Source organism: Suillus discolor, assembly GCF_016758755.1.
Source record: "Suillus discolor strain FC423 chromosome Unknown F5147scaffold_2, whole genome shotgun sequence".
NCBI classification, from domain to species: domain Eukaryota; kingdom Fungi; phylum Basidiomycota; class Agaricomycetes; order Boletales; family Suillaceae; genus Suillus; species Suillus discolor.
Window position 1 is genome coordinate 1419634 of NW_024541249.1, and position 25176 is coordinate 1444809.

The window sequence follows — 25176 nt, forward strand, 5'->3', positions numbered from 1 at the left end:
AGACTGCGTGCATATGGTGGCAAAGAAAAGGGACGGCATTTCATAGGTCTTTTCTTCTAATGAGACATCAGACACTGGGATTCAACCAGTCCAGGCTAAAATCACCGAGGAGATCCGTACCTACCTGGTGACACCGTGGATCCATGGCCTACCCGGAGGAGTCAGAATCTGCATGCATATGATGTCAATGAAAAGAGATATCAGCTAGGAATATCTCATAGGTTTTTCCTTCTAATGAGGGGGGGAAGAGTGGGCATGCTATTGCGTCGGTGTTCAAAGAAGAACAGTCCAGGAAAAACTGATAACGCTCGAACCGTAACGTTTGGTTATAGTAGTAAAGGAAGAATGCCTATGTTCATTTGATTGAGGACTGCCTTGGGAGAGACTAGTCCAGTACCAAGAACGGCATGGTCGATAACAACTCGCAGTCCCCATGACGCGTCCCGAAGACATATCATAAGAGATACAGAAATGATGAGCGGTTAGATATTCTAGGACTTAGGGTATCCAACTATCAATTATAGATTGGCATCATGTTGGTATACTTAAGGCACCGTCCTTCAAGAGTACTGTGAATCAAAGACCAAACTTGGTATATACTTAAGCATAGGGCTAGAGATGCAGACGGCGTACGTAACCGCTGGAGTTGTGTTAAAGGTTGTATATATAGAGCGAAAGATGAAGGGGAGGCTATGAAAAATGAAAGTGCGATGGAATTACTTGATTTTATAAAAATCTGGCCCTTCATGTGGAGACTTGATGTCGTGCCTGAAGGAAAAATCATTAAGTAGTGGATCTGGGTCATTGACAAATGCTTATTTACTTGACTTTGAGATGCTGCTCGACTCCTTCCAATACGAAAGTCCGAGCTGAGCCATTGCAATGTTGGCAGCGATATACCGACCCAGTAGAAGATTTAGACTTCTGAGTCGTGCCTGGTTTTGAGGGCTTCCTGGTCTGAGGGGTGACGAAGAACTTCGGTGCTGGTGGTGGTTTCTCGATGAGACCCTGGTCATAGCTAAAGTCAATTCCTTCAGTTGGAGTGGTGATTCCATGCCTACTACGCGTCAAAAAGGTGAAGTGAGACAGAAAAGGCGACGACTTACGTTTGCATATGCTTAATCACGAAAACCTTTGTAGTTGGGCCTCCGTGGTATACATTGCATTTGTTACAACGCCACACTTCCTCAGTGGCTGCGGGATATTCGGGCGCAGGGGAACTTTGAATAACATGAAGTTGTCCAATACTTAATAATTTCCAACGAGGTTCTTTATGCGATGGACTTTGATCCTCGACGTAATGGAAGACCTAGAAGATGGTAAGCACATCATAAAAATCACAAACATCAGACGAACGCCCTGACGCCAGTTCATCGCCATCCGGTAGGATCCTCCGTTCTCTGGCTTGGGGGAACAATTGGAGCAGAAAAAGCGACACTGGAGGTCGTCCATTGTGGTTGCTGTCGTTGTTTGGGCATCGAGACCGACCAAGCTTAACAAAGAGCGTACAGCGGCCACCCCACGTGGAGAGATCGAAAATGTGCAAGGTGATATCGACATCATTAGTGCGTAACTGGATCGGAGGGCCATGCGTTGACTGTGAGAAGAAGACCCTTGGTGATACTGTACTTTGTCCCATGTAATCAATGGGAATGACCGCGGATAAGTGCATTGAAAAACGGAGGTTGCCAGCTGCAATAACATATCATCAGGGGCGTTGATTCCTTGGCCTTGTAGCGTCGTGGTGTCTTGTACTGCATCAGTGGAGAGGGCAAGCAGTCGCGTCAGCTCGAGCTTCTTTTTATGCATATATTCGGCACAAAACTGGGGAATTTTTTTGGCGAAAGCATCGCAAGGTTGAACATCGCCTTCTGTGTCCCCAGTGGGTGGGCTTTTGATAAATTCCGCAATGTCGCATAGCTTCAGGAAATCTCGGGGAGGAGGTACAATACCCTGTGGCAACGGCCGCACGTATTTGTGGTACATAGTCAACAGTTTAGACTCCCGGATAGATGACACTTCTCTTTGATTCTCGAAGCGCCATTCTTCTTGCAATTGAGCAAGCTTGCGCTCAACTTTTGGAATCAAACGCTTCCAGCCTGCAAATCGACAATGTAAGGACGATTCTTTTCAAATGCAAATGTCGTAGAGCACTGACGTGCGTCGGTAAACTCCTTATCTAGTACGCCATAGTGATGATGGTCAAACATGCGCTCCACGTCCTCAGCATCGTGGCCGAGATCGACCAGTCTAGCTTGAAACCTAGCATAGAGGATCAAGACGTGATTAGATGACGAGTCGATAGAATTTACTTACAGCTTTGTATTTTGGCTATGAAGCTCACGGGCACGGAGCGATTGCTGTGCACGATCACTGGCGACCCAAGCGTCACAGACTGCTATATGCTTCCAAACTGTTAGATTTAATAAACCGACTGGTAGGAATCTACATTGGAATCGGAATCAACATATTTCTTGCGTGATTGCTTGAAGTCTTCTAATGCTTGTTCGGCACCTGGTTTGAGGTACACCTCCAACTCGTCTGCCATTTTCGATATGTCATCTGACCAAAAAAACTTGCAGCCCAAGTCGGCAATATAATCATGGTCATGATCCTCAACACCGACTGTGCAGAAGGATCAAATACAGATAAGTCATAGTAAGAGAACACCCACTACTACTGAATGGGATCAAATCCAGAATGATCGGATCGTATTCAGGAAATACGAATGGAAAGGCCGATTTGCACAGTAAGCTTGACGGATTGTTGGCCAGATAAGGACATAATAATATAAAATAGTACTCACTTCTCATTGAGGCATGGTTGACATACTCTGCGCCTCATACCGAAGTCTATACCCCACACTCTCTTCATGCCACATTCCTGAGCTTGTGGTCACGAAATTATAAAGGATATAAACAAAGACCAGACAAACTTGACAGTCAGAACCACCAAATAATAGGTCAGCCCATTCCACCTCAGACATGTCAGGCATGCAGTCAGGAACACCGCCACGATTGACGCGAGCAGCTTTCCAGACTGAGACTGCGTGGTTAGACGATAGAACCTTACGGAAAGCTTTATGGGCATGGAACAGATGTGAGAGGTCCACCGGTTCCAAGAAGCTACAAATCTATATTGAAGCGGAGGTCAAACAAATAAGATGCATGTGCAATGCTCATTAACTTACCTCGAGAAGAATATCGATTGGCACAGTAACGATGAGACTAAGAGTTTTCTTTCTTCTGCCGGAACGTTTTACTGCTAGTGCTGTTCCTATATCGGTTCCTTTGTCCGTCCTGACGCGCTTTGCTACGGGTTGTTTATCTGGAACTTTGAAGCAAAAGTTGGTGAACAATTTCGCGCTGATAAAAAAAAAAGACAGTGATTACTATATGTCTCTCCGCCATAGTCACCTACAACTTCTTCACCGGGCGCCTCGCTCGGGCTGCTATGCTCGCTACATTGACTGCTACTATCTGAGCCCGTGTCCAGGTCCGTTAAATCGGAGTCCGTGCTCGAGCCATAATAGTCGTCGCAATCCCAACACATGTGAAGACCGTCGAGAGGGTTGCAGATAGTTACAGGGAGATCAGCGACCAGAGACGCCTATGACGAGGCTGAATGTAGTATAGAGCGAAACTGAAAAAGTCGCGCTTTATGATGTGGCCTTTAATTAATATTTTGAAGTTCCGTTATTGATGCCGAAGGTGACGAGAGATCAGATAGGGAAATAGAACGTACTCATATGGTAGCGTATTGGCCCCTCGGAGAGTAGCGGAAGGTTTGGTCGATTAGGGTCCAGGTAAGTAATTTCTATCAACAACAATATTTAAGAATTGACCATACGGAGACTTTCCATATCGACGTACGAGTGCTCAGAGCTCGGTAGTGGATGCTTCACGGTGGATTGTCGAGTGGTTCTTGTCTATGAACTCGCTCCTGCATGATCCAGTTGGGCTTGTATCGCGCGGACTTTGAAAAAAATACTGGCGGCAACACGTCCCGCTGCCATGATAGAACTTTCAATGCACCCAGAGAATGGCTCAATTCACGACAACATCTGTTACTTATCCGCTAGCAAAATACTCGCGTTCATATCCTACGAGCTCGTCGTCGAACTCTCAGAACCCTGCTACAGATGCAGAATGGCAACATTTCGTCCACCCCGTTATTAACCTCTATCTGGACGCGAAGAAATCTTCCGCAGGAGATCTTGTCTCTGTCCGCTTTCGAGTTGTATGGAATTTCGACAGCAACACTAATAGCGTGGGCGTCGATCAGAGAGAGATCATCCTCGTAGGCTCTTACTTTGGGTGACGAATCACACTAAAAAGCATAATCCTTTAGGAGGATCTTGATTTGCTCTCCTTCTCATCGATCTCAAACTCGAGGACAAATTCTGGGCAACCCGACCATGGCCTTCCTCTCAGAGCTGTCTATCGGGATGCTGTTGTTGGAATTCGGTATCTGCACTCGAGAACAGCAGACTCGACCTCCCAGCCAGTACAATATATGCTGTTCGCTCAAAACTTTTTACCAAGTTATTTCTCTTAGGTATATCGGCGCATTCAGATCACATTTACCACTGCAACGAGCGCAGCTCAGTTTATCGAGGCTGTACGACCTGTTTGTCCTTGTAGATTGAATCCACAGCCGCAGACTCCGGTCACTCGCATCCCTACTGTAGCTATGACAGGCCTTCTTGACGACATTTCCCGCCGAGGTACTATACTCCCATCTGTTTCACAAGCTTGGCCATCAATAGGCGAAACCCCCCTCAGACCAGTGTCGACTGCACTTCCTTCAGAAAATCCATCATCCGAATCTAATTTACCGACATTCGCACCATCGACACCGATTAGGTTTACACCTGTGTCTCTGAGCAGTAGTTCTACGAAAACGGCATCCGTGGCTGCACCCTCTCATGACAGTACCTTCGTTACACCTCCAGAAACACCTCGGATGACCATCCCAAAGTCTAGTCAATGCCAAGCACCGTCTGGCTCCATCAGCTCTACCAAAGGCTCTTTACCTGATTCTTCCCAGCCATCCTCGTCTACTCGTAGTACTAGTTCAAACACGATGCCACCGCCTCCACTGCCTTCGAGCGTCACACGATCCCTTCAGTCGGAAAATCGACCCTTAGAAAGTCACAATTCAACTCGGACCCAGCTTGTTGCATCACTGCTCGACACTCCGGCCCTTCACAAGCTATCCCATGCAGAGCTAGAATCCATCGTAGCACAAGTCATCAGAGAGGAAGGTTTTGTCCAACTGGTAAGCGCTCTCAAAGTCGTCGGATGAAAGAAAGCATAACCTCGCTAATCGGATCTTCCAGCTTGCTTCCTTGGACACCATGTGGAGAGTGAAGGGTCTACTTGGTCAATAATACCTGATGCTCTTGAACGCTACCCATTTCTTGCTATCCTTTGAGTATGTGGCCTTGTACGTGTATAAAGTCTCTACGATCGTGAATGCTACCATCAAGCACTTGTCTCATCCATTGCTTCCATCGATGTACCAGCAACCTGTAATTCATGAACGCTTTCCACACCGACACCTCTGAGTACCGTTTCAATCTTCTCTTGCTCTAATGCCTGGCGTTCGGACTCGCTTTTCACCATCAGCATGCCAGCGAACCCAAGTGAGTTGACGCTCAACGTCGCTCCCAACTCTCCCAGGGTATAGGTTTCCCAGCGTCGCGGGATCAAGTGCATGTGTTCCAAAGTTAGAATCACATTATAGGAGGGGGTACCAGACGGGTAGTCCGGGGAATGTCGTACGGTCGAAATCACAAGATCCAAAAGGGATAAGAATGGAAGGAACAACGCTTGTTCGAGCTGCTCCGGTGACGCGCCATTCGACAGAGTCGGAAGCCGATATACATGGTTAGCGTATCCCACCGATGACAGCGAAAACGGTTTTCCTGAGGGTGAGCTTGGTTCGATCATAGATATCTAGAAGAGCAGCAGCATCAAGTACCTGAAACTTCAAGATTCGCAGCTTTAGCTAATCTTTCGATCGGAGGTCCATCATCTTCGACTTCGATGAACTGAATATGTTTGTGACTTTGGCTGGCTCCACTGTTTGACCCGCCTTCGATGAATGCTCAGTATAAGTTTGTCGTCAGATCGTCATGTCACGAGAGATCCTCACAATTGTAGAAAGCGAAATAATTTTTACGTGCTTTGCGGGCCGCGAGGAGCAGTAGATAAGTTTGGACCAGATCATGAGGCATCAAGGGTGAATTTTGCGGCATGAATTCTGTCGATCATATGCATCAGTGGGCGATCATGGAGTTTGGGCAGCTGGTAGGGAACCTTTGGTTACAAGAAGGAAATGATGGGGGACGACCGAGTATTTGTTTAACTGAATACATTGAGCTGACTTGGATGCTTGTACGGAGAGAATGGAGCGTACCAGTACACCATATTCCGTCCCGGACGATTCGTCGCGTAAATCACCAACATGAAGATTCGGGACGTATGGAGGCGCAAATGGATCATATTTCTTGGAAGTCTCGTCCGACTGATCAGATGGCGCGATTCCTGCTTCCCCAGCAGGTGGGGACACGGCTGGTTTCTTTTGAAGCGCCGTACATATGCGGATCTCCCACTGTGGATTGATCGCTCGTACGAATTGCGATGAGAGCAGACGGAAACACACCTCTGTCCCGAGCTCCTCGTGCTTGCTCACTTCCGACGGGAAGAAAAACAGATCCCCTGAAGATTGCGCAGCTTCAAACTGGCTGGGTAACGCGGATATGATATCAGAGGCATTCATGACTGAACTGCATGTCAATATTTGGTCGGAGGCGTGAACACACATCGCGAGCCTGTTGTAGTAAGGCTAGTACTTACCAAGTAAACAAGCAAAAGATGGAGGCCGTGTAAAACTTGTTTGTAACAATTGGACCATCACGACGGATCAAGCTCAGGTATCATGACCATCAATATTACTATAACACAAGCACTGTACACAAGGGAATGCAATGTACATAGAGATGGAGAGCATAGGAAAAGAGGCAAAGTAACAGTTGCAGCCACAAACTGTCAACAATCAGACGAAGAAAATAAGCAATGCTGAGTACTGATATATGTCCCGCTGCGACTTTGCAGTCAGATTGCCCATTCTGCTGCAGTACTATGCAATGCCGATATCGTTACTGGGCTCAATGTCCACGCTCCGCCTCTCGCCGTTCTGCCCGGTGGTTTGCAAATCGGGATACTATACTTGACATATGTAACATGTAACATCTTCACGACCACCATCGATTTACATAATTATATGTAATGAAACACGTAGGTTCACGTGTGTCCATGTTTCGCAATGCTTGATATCTTGATACACTGTAAATTTGTACATACAACAGGGAGCGAAAGATATCGAAAAGGGAAACTGGTAACAATACTGTAGTCACGGACTAACAGCATATGATACCGTTGAAAAGGTCTGGAAATAGCCGCACTGCGTGTAAACGTACTCATTATGCCTGACCCGCTCGGCCTTTGTTTCTTATTGCTTCCTGCATTGTCTCTCTCAATGTTAATGCACGAATGTAGAACATTGCAGCAATCAATGACCATAGTGCCGCATTTGTGCCCTATTGTATTGTATGAGAAAACTGGTAGTACAAGACGTATGGAGACTCACTTGGTAAAATAAAACCGTTCCGGCGGCTTGCATGATCAGTAACACCACTCTAAGAGCGATGCTCCTAAATATAGCAGTTCCCTTGAGGATGGGGATAGGATATTCCAGCGCGATTATGGTAAACCCGAGGGCCATGGTGCCTATCTGCACAATGGGGTATTTGACAATAACATTGATGAACAGAGCAAACTTGGGTGACGGTCTATTGTAAGATAACATGAATACAGATTAGTACAACAAAGTCTTATGACACTCACTGTAGACCACCGGGAGAGCGCAAGATGCCACCGATGAAATCCCAAAAGAACTTGCGGAAGAAGAAACCCCAGAAACTGGCCCATACTGCATCTGTTAACATCAGGTGAGACGATTTTCGCCAGATAAAGGGATGCGACGTACAAACACTGGCCGTGAGGGAGATGTAGCGACTTAACTCGTGCCAGATGAGCTTTCCCATTGATCGAAGAGGTTGGTAGTTAACAAAGGGGTAGTAGATGGGCAAAGAAACGAGTGTATCGAGCGCTGCTCGGAATTGACTTGAAAAAAAGGATTGGGGAGTCGAAAGTGAGTGGAAACGTGCAATAGTGCACAAGGAGGAGACCGGCTCAACCTCAACGAAAAGTAACTAAAGAAAGTTGGTGAAATTCGGAAGCTCTAGTGATACAAAGATGAAGACTTTATAGGACACAAATACACTTGGGGGGATGTTACGGCGCAACCTGGCACTGGTACGTACCAACTTCGCGCTCGTACTGCATATAGGCAAGGCAATCTCCGATTATTGACTATTTTTACAAGGGCCGTGTATTGTTCGGGTATTACATAAAGCGAAATTTAAAGTTGGAAACTCAACATTTCTTCAGACGAGGCTCGGCAAAATAATTCATTGTATTACAGGTTATTACGAAAATTAATTAAGAGCTTTCAAGTGCAACTTGAAGGGACTTGAATGAGCTCAAACTCAAGACGTACAACAAATTGAATGACAGGTCCTATGAGAAACCGGTTGTCAAAGGCGGCGAAATAGTATTGGTGGATATCTTGGGACGCACAGGGAATCCACGGAGTGATTGGCATGCAAGCCGCGGTGGCTTGATACGCTGCACTGCACTGTCAAAGGTCCATTCTTCCCAGTAGCGCGCACATACCGCATCCACACATGTCAAATGTCGGATGAGGTGCAATTGCCGGGTTGACCGCCCAGAGGCAGTATCATTTTGCCAATTATCCTCGGTGATTACTTCAACTTGGCAGGTAGGTACTTACCTGCAGGCGATTATCGCGCTAGAGTGACATAGTCGCCATGAAACGAACGTGGAACGCACAGAGTGCTGATATAGACAAAGTCCTATTGGCGTCTGCCACCATTGCCACCATCACTTATCTATTCGTGGCTTTAGCTGTGCTTCGAACAAATTCGTGCGAACCAAGAATTGCGGACCGTGAGTGCGTGAGCAAGAGAATACCGTTCCCGAAGACCATCATCAAAGGGTTTATCGCCGACGATTGCTTGAATACTGGTAGTTACTGTACTATGTTAAAGCGAGTAGAGCCACTTCAACGCTCCCGTCAACAAAGACAAAGCAAAGATTCACACGATCTAGTAGAGCGCCCTTAGCATCAATCGTCCATGGCGTCCAAGAAAAAACCTGCGAAAGTGCCTCCTGTTCTTTCTACCTCAAGAGACCTCGTGCCAGTAGGGCCACGACATGTTCAAGTCTCAAAACACGGTGGTAAACGAGATGAAAATGGTCTTAAACCTACGACTTCTCGAGCCTTGGTGTTACGAAATGGTAAATTTGGAGCAAGAGGTACTGGGGAGGTTATGCTTTCAAGTAAAATGAGTGGTAGGGAAAAACTTGATTTGCTCGCAGGCAAGTTGTACATCTTGCCGATTGCCACGCGATCCGCTCATTCGAGGTACAACGGCAGAGGACCTTGTCAATGAGCATGCACGAACTGCTGTAATGTCACCTCTGAAACTGGCAAAATGCATCAAGATCGCGGATTCTCAGTTCAATGGTACGCGATCACATGCATAAGTCATACCTTTGTCTCATGTGGTCTAGCATATTTGGACGATATCACCAATTTGCAAGACCCGGAATCTTTCCACCGTAAGATCACCGAGGAGCTCAATGCTCGTACACCATATGGCACGACAAAGAACGGTAGGGAGGTACGATCAGATCCGTCCTATGTGGCGTCCATCATCGCAATCAGGTACGTTGTCCGATGCTCCATTTTTAACCGGTTCAATCATATGTCGGCTATGTAGGATTCACAATACGTACATGGTTGCTTCGGCATGGAAGATCGTCCTCGATTCTTTGCGAACGCTTGAGAAGTCCGGCCTCAATGACGCAACGGCTCACATCCAGCTGCAAAAGGATCAGGGTTTACTATCTCGTTATCTTATCGTTTGTGATTTAGTCTCTAACCTAGTTGATCTTGGTCAAAAGAAATTCTCTGTACTTGCTACCACTACGCGTACGGCAACATCTTGTCAATTTTGTGTATCACACGCTCTAACTATGCGACAGCCCATTATGCTCGTTACTTCAAGGCGGTTGAGAACACCGATCCTGGTGAACCCGAGATGGCCTTTGACTGGGCTGGTCTCAAGGATGCATGCAAGTCATTCTTAGACTCCATCATCATCGAGCTATGTTTCCCCAAGCAACCCTATCCGAAGAGGATTTTATACCACATCCTGCACGATGCGGTTGATGAGTCTCCGAGAGAAGCAAAACGTTTTCCTCAGACTATGTGGGATGCCGTCGGCGAATTATCTGTATGTTGTAGAGCTGCAGGTCTTCCGTGGGGTCTCCTTAGCTGATCATCGGTATCCGTAGGTCGTGTTAGAACTCCAGGAGCTTCTTGATAGTCCTTTGTTAGGAGCGCAGGGTGAGAAGATGAAGCAGACACCCCGCAAGATGCCCGAGCAGTATGAGCAATGGCTTGATGCGCAGATATTTTCCCAGCAAGCATCAAATAGCTACGCCAATTTCAAGGACCTCGTTTACCCGCTCAGCCGCACTGAAGACCGGACAGTCCTCAAAGACATGTGGAAACATGTTGACGTGGTACGTCCTGCAGTAATTTTCTTATTAGTCCTGTTGCCCTGACATTACAAATTCTAGAATTACCAAAACGTTTCCAACATGTCCATAGATACTCTTTGGCAGCTTGATGAAGCCCTCCGCCGTACACCTCAATGGAGTTCATTCTATGTCCCCCACCTTGCAGGTCACGATTCAGATTCAGACGATGGGGGTGATTTGAGTTTGATCCCATTCAAGAACAAAGGCGGAAAGAAAGGCGGTGGACACAAGCGACCATCGAAGAAGATGCTTACCATTACTGATGGTCGTGCAGATGACGGCAGCGATGGCTCCATGCCCGAGCTCCAATCCGTCTCCGACTCCTCTAACGAAAGCGGCGACGATATGATCGACTCTGACCAGAACTTTGGGGATGAAGACGATGACAGTGACGAGTACGAGACAGAAACTGAATATGATTCTGATGAAGATGAGCAATATCGCAATATGTTGCGAGAGGCTATGGACACTGCGATGGCCATCCCCGAATTTTTCGATGCGAAGACAGAAGTGCCCGAGTTTGAAGCAATAGCTGAGGAAAAGAAGGGCAATCCGTTCTTAAAGCTCCTTGGCTCGTTAAGAGGTCGAGTTAATAGCTCTTATGGTTATCATCTGCTTACATTGGTTGCGGAACACAGGACGCATGTTCTCATCGAGCGCGAAGCTCAGCTCTGCGAAGCGCAATGAACCTCGCAAGGGCATTTTCACTCCGAAGACTGCTGCCACAAAGCCCAAGCCAGGTCCGGCTCTCAAGATCGATTTGTCCGGTATCCCAGACGATGAATTACCTCCACTGCGACCCCTTCCGACTCCTCGGAAGAAACGAGTTCCCAGGGCCCTCGGGGCTAAGCCTCCACAAGCTGCTGGTTTGTGTCTGTCAATGTTTGCCCGTACATCCAGACCTGATTTATCTTCATGCAGGAGCCTCTTCTGCACAGCCTAAAGATACTCGCACCACGGTCGAAGAGGTTGATGACGAGGATGACGCCGATGCTGACACTGCCTCTGCTAGCAAGAAGAAAAAGAAAAAGAAGCCAAAGAAGAAGAAGACTGACACGGATCTGCCTGTCCTCCCCGAAGATGCCCCCGTGTCTCCTGTGTCACCTGCAGCGCGCGTAGCCTCTCCCCCCTCTAGCCCCTCAAAGCCAAGCCCTGCTAGGAGGGCTAGCTTGAACAGCTCGGCGACAACCCTTCTCAACAACATGTCGACTGCTTCATTGCCGCTGACAGAACAAACCACGGCTCATTCTGGTCATTCTTTCCTACAGGAGGTCCCTCAGAAGGAGAAGATCAAATCTCGTCCTGATCATGCATCCATGTTCAACCGCGGGTTTTTGGCCAAGGGCAAAGACAAGGCCAAGGATAAAGAGGAAAGCAAGGATAATGTGAACAGCAAACACACGTGGTTTTCGAAACTGGGTAAGAAGACGACTGGGTACATGCATCAGCTGCTTCGCGCTGGAGATGACGAGAGACGGGGAGCAATGAAGTGGGAGAGCTTCCTCAAGGTGCCTTGTTTTTTCTTTGGTATCGACTCAGGGAATGTTCACACATGTCCACAGGTTATGCGTGACATGGGCTTTTCATACGATCCTAGTACCGCCGGGTCGTCTGTGCGATTCGATCCGCCTCACGATGGAGATAGGGTATGTCATCCAGTATATCAGGAATTCGACCGTGATGCTGAGCTGCTTACACAGTCTATCACATTCCACAAGCGTATGTACAACCTCGCCGACTTAGCTCCCTTTCTTATCTTCGTTTTTTATAGCTCACCCGGATCCCACTCTGTATCCTGTGAAGATCAAGGAATTCGGTAAGAAATTAAAAGATTACTATGGATGGGACGAGGAAGATTTCCTGAAGCGGGCTGCTGCTGCTGCGTAATTAATATCTTTGATTGTTTTGCTAAATCATCCTTTGGACCTTGCCTATCGTTATGATACACCATGTAATGTATGAGAATGTCCGTAGAAGTGTGGTATTCGAAATGAACTACTCATCTCACCCGTCTTGAGCGGCCGCCCGTGGTATAATCAACTCATATGGGAGGCGGTCCTATGACCTTGATTGCGGCTCTGTCCAGATGAGTCTTGGATGCTTGGGCTGGAGTACAATATTTAGAACTAATCAGGCGCAAGGCTCTTACACTCACGACGGCCAGTTTCGATTGCGCTAATCATGCCTTGTTGCCAGTTCTCAGCAAGTGCCTTGGACATGGCAGGGTCGCGGTTTCGCAAGGATGCACCTCCATCTCGGAGAGAGAACCATAAGAATCGAATTAAATCCTCACAGAGGATGATAATTTGAGCAGTGTCGGTGCCCCGGCGCTCATTTACACATGCAACGGTCTCCTCGCTGGCCTCGTTTATTTCTTCCAAGCGTGCAATGAAACTTGCTCGAGTTTCGACACCTCCTCCATGCATCTGTGGGATTTCAGACGTACTGAGGATACCGACGGAGAGTACTCACCCGGAAGAACTGGGAAGCGCTCGGGGGATTCAGTCGACGCTCAATTTCGATCACAAAGCTATTGTACTGCATTTAGCTGCTAGCACGGGGTCGCCTATGATCAACTGACCAATGCGTAGCAAGTCGGTCCGGTGGACTGTTTGCGAGATCCATTGCCCATATCGCCCAGTTATGCAATTCATCCCTCCAGTTATTGATCCACTTGGAAAGGGCCGTATTTAGGGCGTTACTGGCTGGGTCACTTGCAAGGCTTTCGCGTAGATTTGGGTTGCATCGTAATTTGTGGGTTTTCCACGACGCGATCTGACATTCCTTGGAGCAATAACGTACCAGTCTGCAAAGACCAGGATTAGCTAATAATATTTATTGTAGGCAGTGAGGAGCGGCTCCTCCGCGAGTTCTACTTACCGGCAGCGACCGCATGTCTTGACTTTGTCGCGACCGACGTCGGTGTTGCAGTACATACACCGCCCTTTGAAATCCTTATCTTCTGAAGACATTGCAACTTGAATACAAAAGAGAAGAGCGGCTACCAGCCCAGCGGTGAATTTAATAGCGGGTTGATTACCTAATCTAATGTAATACTTAACGTTTAACCACGAATGGGCAGATAATAACTTGGCTCGCCGTGAAACGATGGCGGCGAAGCCTCCGCCTGCACGACCGCACATTGGTCTGCACTCATCATTCAATGCAAGATCTAACGCAGACTGGGGAGAAGACGATGTTTGGGATAGTGGATCAGACTCTGAATCACCTCGCCAGTCCACAATCTCAAACTCGTGGCGGCTCCCTCCTTCCCCATCATCATATAGACGCCAGTCATCTCCGATAACAGCACCGAAACCAGTCCCTAGGCCCCCTAGCAACTCTTCTTCGTCCAATGTCTCATTCTCCTACACTCATCTCAGTGCGCCAAGTCCAGGTTCCTACCCTTCGAATGCTGCCGATACCACTCAACCTGCAAAGGGCGGATGGACAATGGTTAGAAAATCTGGCACTTCACAGGAGGCTTTATGTGCCAAGTTACCCAAAGATATTGATCCAATTGGCGATGTAGACGTCGACAGTGACATGGTCGTAGGGGATTTCGAGCCAGAAATGGAGCAAGCTGCTGGCATCAAAGCTAAACCAGACCAAGGCTCCATCAAATCTGATGTTATCGAGATTATGAACGGTATTTACCTCTATCAAGTTTCTTTCCACATCTAATCAGACATCTAGATCCGTTGCACAGGTTTCTCCGTTCTCCTCAACCACCGCCAGAACCAAGGTTTAATCATAGGATGGGTCATTCCCCACGTTCGAGTGATGCTGAGAAGCTCCTTCGGGAGAGCTCAATTCGCACAAATCGACGAATTAAATTCATCGATTGTCTTAGCAAAGACGATGTCAATATCAGTGCGCGCTCTTGTAGGCTTTCACTGACCATATACCTGAGGTTTCACAAATAGGCGAACTCCGTAAATTAGCTTGGGCGGGTACTCCCAACGATTTAAGAGCTGCTGTATGGCCGATTCTTCTCGTGAGCTATCTTCCTTGTATCTCCTTACCTTCTAATGTCGACGCTTAGGGTTACCTCCCCTTGCCATCAAACCTTCGAGCTTCCACTCTAGCACGAAAGAGAGGAGAATACTCATCACTAGTCGAACTAGCGTTCGCTCGGGATCGTCAAGGGCTCGACCAACAAATATGGCATCAGATCGAGATCGACGTACCACGGACGAGACCTGGTGTACGTTTATGGATGCAGGCATCCACTCAACGTGTAAGTAGTCACGATTTTATTCCAGCAGATCTTAATATCTCTGCCGCAAGTAGAGTCTCGAAAGAATTCTCTATGTCTGGGCAATACGACACCCAGCAAGTGGATACGTTCAAGGCATCAATGACCTCGTTACCCCATTCTTCCAGGTTTTCCTCTCCGCTTACATTGGTATGCTATCATTGTCTCATGGCTACGTGCAACGTTAAGACTACTTGCAGATTCGGATCCGGAAGAATTTGATACCTCTCTGCTCCCGACGGCTGTCCTGAGTGCTGTCGAGGCAGACTCGTTTTGGTGCTTGTCACGTTTGTTGGACGGCATTCAGGATAACTACATCTCAGCACAACCTGGCATTCAGCGAAGTGTCAAGCGCATGGCTGAGCTTGTTGCACGTATTGATGGTAAGTTCTTTTCTACCTGCGCACAGTGGCTGCTGATGATCGAGCAGCTCCCCTGTATACACACCTTGAGTCCCAAAATGTTGAATTCATGCAGTTCGCTTTCCGCTGGATGAATTGTCTTCTGATGCGAGAAATCAGTGTGAAGAACACGATCCGCATGTGGGACACGTATCTAGTGAGTTGGCCACACCTTCGTAGGATGTCTGTTATTGATTATATGATCCCAGGCTGAAGGAGCAGATGCATTCTCTCAATTCCACCTTTATGTATGCTCTGCATTCCTCGTCAAGTGGAGCGAAAAGCTCCGGCAAATGGATTTCCAGGTACATCCACCTTTGTCTTCCTAGGAATGTATATCTTACGTGTGCTAGGGTATCATCATGTTCCTGCAATCCCTCCCGACGCAGGACTGGGGAGACCACGAAATTGAAATGCTTCTCAGCGAAGCTTTTGTGCTCAATTCCATATGGCACAACGCTCAAAGTCATTTTAATGCTAAATAGCTATCTCATACATACTCCAACGGCGCAGCGCACGTGTAAGATGTGGTTTGAAGTACAATCTATGATGCAGGGGGGCGAAGCTGCCCGAGTCTTCAACAACTCGGATGGAGCCCTTCACAGAAATGCATGCAACTATGCTAGATGATGCGATGAGTAAAGAATATGGAAATGTGCAGTGTATAGGCAGAGGTATACGAGGGAGTATGTAAAATTAGACATGGGCAACATTAGAGACATGGAATTACAAACCCCTCAATTGGACTCTTTGACAGCTGCGACCTCGCGATCCAAAGCAGTCTTGAGCTCCTGAGCTTGCTCAGGTGTTTTTACACGGATTCGGAACGATGCCGGAGCACCTTCATCGTGTCCGACAAAGGATACCATCGTCTTCATCAGTGTTGGGGTTAGTGACACGAACAACCTGAAGTTCTAACGGGATACGTGGGTAAGCAACTGCAGTTGATACGAAATGATAGAAACGAACAATAACAATCCTCCCCGTGGCACTGTTGCGCATCAGTGCGCGTCGTGCGCCTGTCTCCTTATGTTTCTTCAAACGGAACATACCTATCGAAAGTCAGCAAGATTGTGGATGATGCCAAAACAAAGAATTACTGACCAATACCCAGTTCCTTCCACTCAGACTTATCAGAAGTCTTTGAAAGCTTGAAGACTTTAGCCTTCACAGTATACGTTGTCTCTTCATCTTCTTCACCCTCGCCTTCACCATCGTGATTGCTAGTTGGCAGCAACTTTGCATCGTCTGTGCCCTCATCGGTGGCAGCAGGTTGTGACCCTGATCGACTGGCGGTGTCCATTGGCGGGGAGACAGACTTGGTTGGTGGAACACCAAAGCTGAATTCTGTGGGAGCGCTCGATGAAGACGTAGAAGCCCCATCTGCAGGCTTCGCGACGCCGAATCCAAACCCTACGGGATTGCCAATACTCCCTCCCCCCGTCTTCCCAAACGTAAAACCATTTCCTTTTGGTGGCGAGCCTCCGCCAAACGTGCCGAAAGCACTGGTGGGTTTGTCGGTGGCAGCAGATGCGAAAGTGTTTGTAGGTGGTGTGAAGGAGGAACTGCCGAATAAACCAGTGCTTCCGGTTTTGGTGTCTTCATTTCCTGTACCGGTTTTAGCGGATACTTTGTTGAATAGGTCTGAGGACCCTGGGGTGAAGAAGGAGGGCGTCTTTGAGTCAGTACTGTTACCAAATAATGTCGTGGTGCCGAATGCTGATGTTGGCTTGGGGTCGGAGAACGTGGATGATGCTGCTTTGGATGACGCGAAGAAGTTAGGAATGCTTGAACTAGAGCCAAATGCCGATGAGGCTTTTGAATCATCTTTATCTTTGTCTTTGCTGGGTGCAGGTACAGGTGCAGGTGCGGCTGGTGGGGCGAATGAAAATGAACTCGGACTTGAGGAGTTGGAATCAGCGGATTTAGTCCCGAATGAAAAAGCCGATTTCGGGGCTTCCGAAGTGCCAAAGGGAGATGGTGTTGCAGGATTATCTTCACTCGTTTTGGCACCGAAACCGAAAGTTGGGGTCGAGCTCGTGTTGGAAGTTGATGTGGAGAAGGCGAAGGCATTGTTAGGTGTCGAGCTCTTATCCGTTCCATTTGTGGATGAAGTAGGTGATGATGGGGAACCAAAGTTACCGAATCCAGAGAAGCCTTTTGGCACGGGAAATCCAGTTGCTGGAAGTGCAGCCTTCTCGAGCACAGGAGGGCCAGAAGCTGATACCTTCTGGTTAGCGGCTTTGGATGAGCTATCAAGATCTGTTTGGACGGTAGTCCGCAGATTTTTATAACTCTCAAGAAGGCCTGCGATGTCAATAAAAGGATCCTGGTCTACAGCTTTTTGGATAGCCGACAAAAAGGAGATGTTAAGACCACGAATAGACTTGTAATATTTCAGTTCTGTGTTGTAATCTTCATCTGAAGGATTCGGGGATGCATTGGCAGTACTAGTGGCTTGTACCACCGATGCAAAGTCCTTTGTAGCAGCAGACGCAGAGTGTGCAACGTTTGAGGTCGCGAATGCAGTAGCGGCTGGAGGGGTGAATGAGAAAGGACTCGGTCCAGCTCCTGAGCCAAACCCTGAGAAACCACCAAATTTTGGAGCAGCAGGTGGTTCCTGAATGGGCTTTTATTGGAAAGATTTGCAAGGCATTGACTAAGTACTCACCGAATCCGCGGGTGAAAGAGGTGCACTGGGGAGTCCGGCGAAAGACAAAGCCTTAGTTGAAGCCGTGGCTCGCTTGGGTAAACCACGTATTCTGTGTGCCACAGAATAAGCGTTGCTCACTGCAGTTACTGGATACTCACTGCCGCTTTGTGAGGACAGACTCGTCTGCCTTTTGGAAACCCTTGCCAGGGTCTTCGACCTCCTGCTCGCGTGAATGACCAGTCAAGACAACATAAATAATCGTTATCATACCTCTATGTCATCGCCGTCGTCTTTGCTGATTTGTCTCTCTGCGCCTCTCTTCATGGTGGACAAAGCACGAACATTCAACAGACTGACCCAAGGCCCTTCAGAATTAATTCAAAGTGAAATATTAGGTAATCAGACAGATTGTCGGAGTTGTTGGGGTCATACTGCAGTTTCAAAGATACGTGCTATCCCTTTCTATCGGCCTCACTGCGACTGCTCCGTGAACACGCTTCTCGCTCGTCAGTGATGTCGACGACAACCGCAACAGCCATGGACTCTCGCTCTTCGTCACCAACAACACCTGAATCTTCCGACAGTCATCATCCTGTTACCTTACACCATGACCATAACCTATCAGCCTGGTATAACTCAATTCGTCCAAGGAAGACCTTTTCCGAAATTGGTGTTTTGGACAATGAGTCTATGCGTAGTGTCATGAACAAACCTGACAACGAGAGGATGCTTCAGCTTAACGACCTGATAGATGAGCATGCCTATGAAGAGTATGTCTTGAAAAGGTTCTCGTGTCCGATCGCTGTCGTTGACGTGTCATATACCTCGGTTTAGCTCGGCCTGTTCTGCTCCAGAATCTTCCCCTGTGCTGCTTCAAGTCATGCCAGATTGTTTGAAACCGGATACAATCCGCCCGACAGGCGACAGCTGTGTTTCTACTGCGCAAGCTCCTTTACCTGAGTCCGACCATCTTGTTCCCTCTCATATGCAGATGCATTGTTCACCTGTCATCCCTCCCCCTGCTGTGCGTCCACCCAAAAGGGATCCGTCTACCGCTCCGCATCGAGTCGTTTTTCCTCCACGAGAATCTTGCTACAAGTACGTCTATCTTTTATTCGAGTATTCATATTTTAATTCGTGAAGCCTTCCCATCCTGACCCCTAATATTCCTCAACACGGTACAAAGTCTCGCGTAGAGACTCAAGTGCGCGTCGCGTTGGACTTGGCCCATGCCAGCTCATCGTCAGGGGAACCGTACTTGTACGATAGGGTCGGTTCATGGAAATGGCTGAAACTTCCACCAGGGACTTTCACCAAGAAGCGCACTCGTCGGGAAGGGAAGATAGGTACTGAGAATACTTCTCTGTCCTTGGCACAAACTCATCATTAATCAGACCCTTCTCCCTTGGATATGTTACACCTTACCACGACTGTGACGTGCGCTACATCACCACACAATCGCGTGCTAAGCTGCGGAAGCTGTAGAAACCGAGAGGTCGGTACCTCTATATAGTCGAAGCTCCATACTAACTTTGTTTTCCCTTTTAGGCAAAGCGCGTGGCTAGAAAAATCGCGGCTCGTGTCAGACCTCCCAGGTCTGGCTCAGATGCCCCAGAGGATGGTAATGAACGACTGAGAGGCAAGGAAGACACGACTAGCATCATTCAGTTCAACTGCCCCGAAGTCCTTGACTTCGAAACAGGGTCGGTCGTACTTCCCGTCCGCATTACGTGCTACTGCAGACACCACCGGGAAAAGGTCGGGTTTCATATCCATTTCACAATGATGGATCATACTGGACGCATCGTCGGATCGGGAACGACTCCTCCGATTATGATTACCGATGACCACAAGTCGACAACCAAGTCAAATTCTGCGTTCAATCCCATCACTGAAACCGAAGTCGACTGGTCCCAGATCGCACCGAGCGGGGAATTGGCGGATAAGCGTGCACCCTCGAAACGCAAGGCAACGAACGTGAAAGGCCAGCCAAAGAAGCGAGCAAAACCATATGACGTTACTAGTAGAAACAGCCCGGTGAAATTCGTGAGAGAGGCCAGCTTCACACCATCTCAACCTTCAACAGTGCCTAGTTCCCGGTCTCCTACACCTTCTCACCTTTTAGTGCCCATGCCGTCTTGCTCATTATCTCAAATTGAAAATGGCACTGTTCCTTCCGCAGCTATGTTTGGTGTCAATGGGTTCCAACAGCCGGAAGACGCACAAGCTAATTTATTCGTCGCAAATCCAGTAATATCGCCAGTATCAAGCTCCATATCATCGCCTCTCGTTTCCCCTGTATCACCAACCATCCCGCAACTTGTTTCACAACCGACATCTTTCCTTTTCTTCGACCCTAGATCACCTCTTGTTACCCCACTTGCTCTCCCCAAAATTCACCGTCTTATACCCACTTCTGGTCCTACGCACGGCGGCATTGAAGTTACTATCCTTGGCGAGAATTTCCACCATGTTCTTCAACTGAACTGCGTCTTTGGGGACGTCCCCGCAAGCTTTACTCAACGTTGGAGCGACAATACTTTAGTCTGTGTCCTACCTCCTCGAGCCTCTCCTGGTGTTGTCGCTGTTTGGTTCGAGGGCTTCGAGAAGACAAACGATCCCTCGCTCCCTTCTCTATTCACATACACCGATGAGTCAGACAGGGCCCTGTACGTCACACCGATAACCTTTTACCTTTTTCACTTAAGTATTTCATTTCCAGGATGGAGTTGGCCCTACAGGTCGTCGGACTCAAAATGACAGGCAAGATCGAAGACGCAAAGAACGTCGCCCGCCGTATCGTCGGAACTGCAGGAAATGAAGACTCTCCGACATCCTCAGACGCCAACGACATGATGCACGTCGTTGCATCCTCGTCTTATCGCGAAATACGATCACTGCTCTTCGTCCGGTCAGACGAAGGAGAAAATTTCGAGACCACAATTGTCAAGTTCCTTTCCATGATAGATGTATCCGTTGACAACCAGTCTACTATCGCCATGAGTACCGCTGTTTCGCACTCTACGTCTAATGGGCAGACACTTTTGCACCTCGCGTCGTTTTTGGGCTTCGCGGAGCTCACGAAATTCCTGATTGCGCATGATATCGATGTGGACGCGCGCGATAGGAATGGTTGTACGGCTCTTCATTTTGCTGTGTTGTCTCTATCCAAACCTTGTTTGGAATTACTCGTAGAGGCTGGAGCGGACTTGGAGATCGTGAACGGACTCGGGGAAACCCCAGAGGATATTGCCCCTGAAGGCTTCTTTGATGATATCACCCCACGGCGCTCGCCCAGTGTCGAAACAGAAAGTCAAGACGATGACGACGGCGACGGTGAGAGTCAGTGGGGTGACGTGGAGAGCGACGAGTCAGAACTCGTTATCGTCAAACGTCGACCAATGCGTACTTTCCGTCGGCGCACAGATACCACAGAACAAATAAGCCCTGAATCCCACACGGAACAAACACTGGAATTACCCAGTAAAGATACAGATACCAGGGTACCTCCTAATGCAACGGACGAGAAACAGACAGCGTCTTTTGTGGATATGATCCAACGAACGCTTGCGCAGCTGCAGCCTCAAGGCATCATACCTCAGCTTCCTCTTCCGCATCTTCCCGAGATGCCTGCTGTCCTTTGGGGCGCTCTTCCGCAGATCCCAATGGTGTTCCCCGTCTTCGTCCCGATAACGGGGTGGCCGTTCGTCGGTGACAAGCGGGAGGAACAGCAGGTCGATGGGGAAGTGAGGGATGCTACTCATCCAGCAGCACGGGCGGCACAGGAACTGAAGGCGACTTGGGAGAAATGGATGACGCTTGCTATTGCTACTGCAACACTCCGTCCGGTGCCTGTTGAGGATGCGCCTCCGATGTATACACCACGCGAGACGCTCGAGGAGCAACCGGAGGAGCCTGTGGCTAGTACATCGTGCACTGAGGAGTCCTCTGCTTTAGATGCGGAGGTACCTGCGCGTCTTACAGGCCCGAGCAGGCGCCTTAGTTATGCCACAGCCACAGCTTCTGTGCCAGCTCAAGAAGTGGAGTCGTATGGTTATAGGCCTGTAAATGATGCGCAGAAAGCGCAGCATGGGCGTAAGTGTTGCATCGGTATTTCAAATAACGATGAGTCCAATTGATACCTCCTTTCAGGCGACCGGATGCTCGTCCTGTTCTGGCTTCCTATCTTGCTGAGTATGCGCATTTTAATCTCTATCAGATGTGTGACTGATCTTTTTCCTTCAGTCTCTCTTCTTTGGGCTCTGCACCACAGCGTTCGTTTCGTTCTCCACACTCTGAAGACCACGCTTTCTCTCAATACTGGTCTCCGTGCATGAATATTCTAGACATGACATATGCACTCTCTCTTACTTTGCAAAAAAAAAATCTAACTGGGGTTGTCGAGGACCACGCTTGTACAGTATTCAAGTCGGTATGACTACTTGATGTAGTGCTGTTAAATGACGTATGTATGCATATCCAGTATTCTTAATGCGCATAGAGGATAACGAGTCCAAATATCATGTTTTTATTTGCCCCTGTGCTCCTTGAAAGCTGCCTGAATGCCCTTTCCAGCTTTAATGTCAGCCATACACTTAGCATCGATCTCTTGTCCCTTCTTAGCAAGTTCCGCAACTTTGTCTACCATGTCCACTGGCACGCAAACGACACCATCTTCATCTGCGACGATCCAGTCGCCTGGTGTCACTGTGACAGAAGCGAATGCGTCTGAGCTATCGCCAGCATCTTTGGGATGGATGGTGAGGGTGACGTTTACACTAGACGGGCGTACGAAAGGGGACTGCCCGACTGTTGAATGACCACGCGCAAAGACCGGGAAATTTGCTGCACGATGTTCAGCGAGGTCTCTGCAACGCCCAGAGATAATGACGCCGACAGCTCCCCGAGCTTGTGCGCCCGCAGTCATCAAACCACCCCAAACTCCATTCTTTGTTTCTGCGCGATAGAAATGAGTGTGAAAGTTCGGACATGGAACGAGGAGTTGAACAAACTGAACGAGGTGGGGCGTCGACGACGACTACAGATCCTGAGGGTGCGGTATCTACGAAATGGGAGGAGAGCTTTGGGGCTGAATTGTCTGATGCGAGTACCATTTGGACGGTGTATGCTGGTGCACAGATCTTGACTTGGGATGTTGGGGAGAGCATGTGAATGTCTGGGATGTGTCCCCCGTTTGGAGATCCGAGCTTTATGAGGGCGTCTGAGATTTCACAAGCGGAAAATTGTGATAGTGGGCATGTGGGGGAGCGCGTCGAGGTTGACATAGTGCGACTGATGGCCAGCAGACGAGTCCTTGCAATCATGAATCAAGCAGTAGGTATGGCCCGGGGTGGGCCCGGCTAGCAGTTAAGTACGTACATATAAGGACGTAACTTCCCAGGACGTAACCCGAGACTCACCGTAGTCCTAGGTGATGTGAAATGTATCCGAACGACCTCAGAACATACTACGACAGAAACCTTATGCATACGGTAGAGGCACACTCACTGGAGTTTGGCATTCCATATCATTTCCCTTATAGTTCTATATTGGCAGCCTACTTCTCTCGGACTTCGCATCTTGTAGGGAACCAGCTTATACTCAACTAGGGCTCGTTTGGAAGTCAAGTACTTGGAGGTCCGAGTTCAAGCAGCTAGCAGTGGACGGTCGTGGGCTGCGGCAGTGGCACAGCGATGCCCGATATCGACTCTGGGATTACAATTTGACTCAAGTGCATCCTCAGACCATGACTTCCACGAACGATATCAGCGAAGCCTACAGCCTGTTCTGCATCCTGCCAATCAGGCTGCTACTGGTGAGGTTGTTGTTTAGTTCAAGGTCATATTCGCTAGCTTGATTTTGTTCTCCACTGTATTTTGCGAGATTCGTGTCATGAGTACAGCCTGATGCTAAGACGATGGTCCTTCGTGTTATTGTCTGTAGTCTGGAAATGAATGTCATGGATCCCTCCAAGGAAGAACAGCCCGAGTATGTTCAGCAGTAAGGTCTGCCACTAGTTCCTAGTTTAATCGCGGTCTCGTTGATTTTCCGGGCCCAAGGTCTTAGGTTATGAAATTTCAAATGACAAGATTTTATCCTATAGGCCATGCGCGTGAACTCGAAACAGCCGGACTATCCAATGTACTTACTATAGCTACATGGAAATTGATGAATAACATTAGTAGAATTATGAACGTTAACGCTGAACATGGGCTATGACTTGATTATCGACAAACCCTGTAAAACACGCACTTCTCAAATCGACCGCGATGCCGCTTGTATCTACAATCTCATCACTGACTACTTCATCATGAAGAATTGCACATCGCGAGTCGCAACTTCCACCAACTCTGTTTCCACCTTTACACTGCCCTTCTCGAAGACCTCTCCGTCCCACAAAGATGACCAGGTTTTGGGAGAATGAGCGAACAACCCATAGTACCCAGAGCCCACGAGAGTGTTCTTTACTATTCCTTTTTCGAGAGTTCCGACGTGGCAACCGCAAATAACGGAACCTGACTGCGCAGATAACAGACCCGCGAGAGCCCTGGCAACGAGCAATTGTCTCTCCTCGCTGAAGAGGTGGAAGAATGAAATAGCGTTTATTACGCTAATGCGACCATGAAGGGGGTTCAGGGATTTCAAAGAGGACAGATCAATAGTTGGCGCCGGAGAGACGTCGTCCGTCGGCGCAGTTATGGAGAGAAATGCCGGATCAAAGACATCCCCAGGGAGGAAGCATCTGGGGTAAGAAGCTGGTGTCGTTTTGAACAGTTCGTGGCTTAGTTGAAGAAACTCTGTACATACAGATCGTTAGCAAGAATGATTATTAATAGGAAAAAAATATTACCGTTGAAGAGATCTGATGCAATGATGTTTTTGGCAGGAAACCCGTCCGCCGCAGCCTTTCTGGCATCAGTACCGACTACAATGGAGTTAATATTATTTACGACAGAACATTATGATTTGACCTACAGCAACAACCAATGTCGAGTAACACGGCATCAGGGCGCTTGCGACCAAGCTCGAGGATATGTTCATATACAGGAAGATTTGATAAGTTGAACCTGAGGAATGTTATATTTCTGTCCGGTGTGCAGATTC

The 25176-nt window shown here is 48.2% G+C and overlaps 10 protein-coding genes across 10 annotated transcripts; 4 read left to right on the forward strand and 6 right to left on the reverse strand.

The window, feature by feature from the left end:
• Positions 1 to 498: 498 nt before the first annotated feature.
• Positions 499 to 4019, reverse strand: F5147DRAFT_666063 (uncharacterized protein). The gene is made up of 14 exons (XM_041435151.1): positions 3873 to 4019; positions 3745 to 3816; positions 3393 to 3670; positions 3191 to 3333; positions 2936 to 3133; positions 2807 to 2883; positions 2675 to 2754; positions 2450 to 2625; positions 2317 to 2405; positions 2159 to 2262; positions 1357 to 2099; positions 1107 to 1309; positions 824 to 1057; positions 499 to 768 (listed from the first exon to the last, which is right to left on the reverse strand). The coding sequence occupies exons 3-14, from the start codon at positions 3550 to 3552 to the stop codon at positions 717 to 719; spliced, it is 2259 nt and encodes a 752-aa protein (XP_041299764.1). The 5' UTR covers positions 3553 to 3670; positions 3745 to 3816; positions 3873 to 4019; the 3' UTR covers positions 499 to 716.
• On the forward strand, positions 3785 to 5439 carry F5147DRAFT_125896 (uncharacterized protein). The gene is made up of 5 exons (XM_041428158.1): positions 3785 to 3805; positions 3854 to 4299; positions 4351 to 4506; positions 4558 to 5280; positions 5342 to 5439. Exons 2-5 carry the CDS (start codon positions 4042 to 4044, stop codon positions 5390 to 5392), a joined length of 1188 nt encoding a protein of 395 aa, XP_041299765.1. The 5' UTR covers positions 3785 to 3805; positions 3854 to 4041; the 3' UTR covers positions 5393 to 5439.
• A 47-nt stretch (positions 5440 to 5486) lies between these two features.
• F5147DRAFT_742167 (ATP adenylyltransferase-domain-containing protein) lies at positions 5487 to 8113 on the reverse strand (the record flags this gene model as incomplete). Its single annotated transcript, XM_041439532.1, has 9 exons — positions 5487 to 5929; positions 5986 to 6099; positions 6160 to 6267; positions 6324 to 6372; positions 6424 to 6618; positions 6670 to 6747; positions 7657 to 7858; positions 7914 to 8004; positions 8056 to 8113. 9 exons carry the CDS (start codon positions 8111 to 8113, stop codon positions 5487 to 5489), a joined length of 1338 nt encoding a protein of 445 aa, XP_041299766.1.
• A 1173-nt stretch (positions 8114 to 9286) lies between these two features.
• On the forward strand, positions 9287 to 12647 carry F5147DRAFT_767406 (uncharacterized protein; the record flags this gene model as incomplete). The annotated part of the gene is made up of 12 exons (XM_041440883.1): positions 9287 to 9478; positions 9531 to 9678; positions 9726 to 9879; positions 9935 to 10146; positions 10200 to 10450; positions 10512 to 10742; positions 10800 to 11343; positions 11399 to 11626; positions 11682 to 12268; positions 12323 to 12406; positions 12461 to 12479; positions 12532 to 12647. The coding sequence occupies 12 exons, from the start codon at positions 9287 to 9289 to the stop codon at positions 12645 to 12647; spliced, it is 2766 nt and encodes a 921-aa protein (XP_041299767.1).
• Positions 12648 to 12801: 154 nt separating this feature from the next.
• On the reverse strand, positions 12802 to 13732 carry F5147DRAFT_767407 (uncharacterized protein; the record flags this gene model as incomplete). Its single annotated transcript, XM_041440884.1, has 5 exons — positions 12802 to 12866; positions 12916 to 13186; positions 13233 to 13290; positions 13342 to 13566; positions 13641 to 13732. The coding sequence occupies 5 exons, from the start codon at positions 13730 to 13732 to the stop codon at positions 12802 to 12804; spliced, it is 711 nt and encodes a 236-aa protein (XP_041299768.1).
• A 136-nt stretch (positions 13733 to 13868) lies between these two features.
• On the forward strand, positions 13869 to 15904 carry F5147DRAFT_767408 (rab-GTPase-TBC domain-containing protein; the record flags this gene model as incomplete). The annotated part of the gene is made up of 9 exons (XM_041440885.1): positions 13869 to 14409; positions 14457 to 14633; positions 14687 to 14757; positions 14806 to 15000; positions 15054 to 15168; positions 15219 to 15401; positions 15449 to 15576; positions 15629 to 15724; positions 15773 to 15904. 9 exons carry the CDS (start codon positions 13869 to 13871, stop codon positions 15902 to 15904), a joined length of 1638 nt encoding a protein of 545 aa, XP_041299769.1.
• Positions 15905 to 16156: 252 nt separating this feature from the next.
• F5147DRAFT_742170 (uncharacterized protein) lies at positions 16157 to 18396 on the reverse strand (the record flags this gene model as incomplete). Its single annotated transcript, XM_041439533.1, has 10 exons — positions 16157 to 16333; positions 16389 to 16471; positions 16524 to 16886; positions 17109 to 17291; positions 17316 to 17681; positions 17715 to 17759; positions 17796 to 18039; positions 18091 to 18181; positions 18231 to 18292; positions 18343 to 18396. 10 exons carry the CDS (start codon positions 18394 to 18396, stop codon positions 16157 to 16159), a joined length of 1668 nt encoding a protein of 555 aa, XP_041299770.1.
• Positions 18397 to 18472: 76 nt separating this feature from the next.
• F5147DRAFT_126074 (uncharacterized protein) lies at positions 18473 to 22522 on the forward strand. Its single transcript, XM_041428159.1, has 8 exons — positions 18473 to 18842; positions 18907 to 19170; positions 19216 to 19418; positions 19467 to 19567; positions 19621 to 20741; positions 20795 to 22167; positions 22225 to 22266; positions 22318 to 22522. Exons 1-8 carry the CDS (start codon positions 18586 to 18588, stop codon positions 22407 to 22409), a joined length of 3453 nt encoding a protein of 1150 aa, XP_041299771.1. The 5' UTR covers positions 18473 to 18585; the 3' UTR covers positions 22410 to 22522.
• F5147DRAFT_126084 (ribonuclease E inhibitor RraA/Dimethylmenaquinone methyltransferase) lies at positions 22318 to 23433 on the reverse strand. Its single transcript, XM_041428160.1, has 2 exons — positions 23090 to 23433; positions 22318 to 23028 (listed from the first exon to the last, which is right to left on the reverse strand). Exons 1-2 carry the CDS (start codon positions 23394 to 23396, stop codon positions 22601 to 22603), a joined length of 735 nt encoding a protein of 244 aa, XP_041299772.1. The 5' UTR covers positions 23397 to 23433; the 3' UTR covers positions 22318 to 22600.
• Positions 23434 to 24372: 939 nt separating this feature from the next.
• F5147DRAFT_767412 (uncharacterized protein) lies at positions 24373 to 25138 on the reverse strand (the record flags this gene model as incomplete). The annotated part of the gene is made up of 3 exons (XM_041440886.1): positions 24373 to 24869; positions 24923 to 24997; positions 25048 to 25138. Coding segments are annotated over 3 exons (663 nt in total), but the record flags the coding sequence as incomplete, so codon positions are not given.
• Positions 25139 to 25176: the final 38 nt, after the last annotated feature.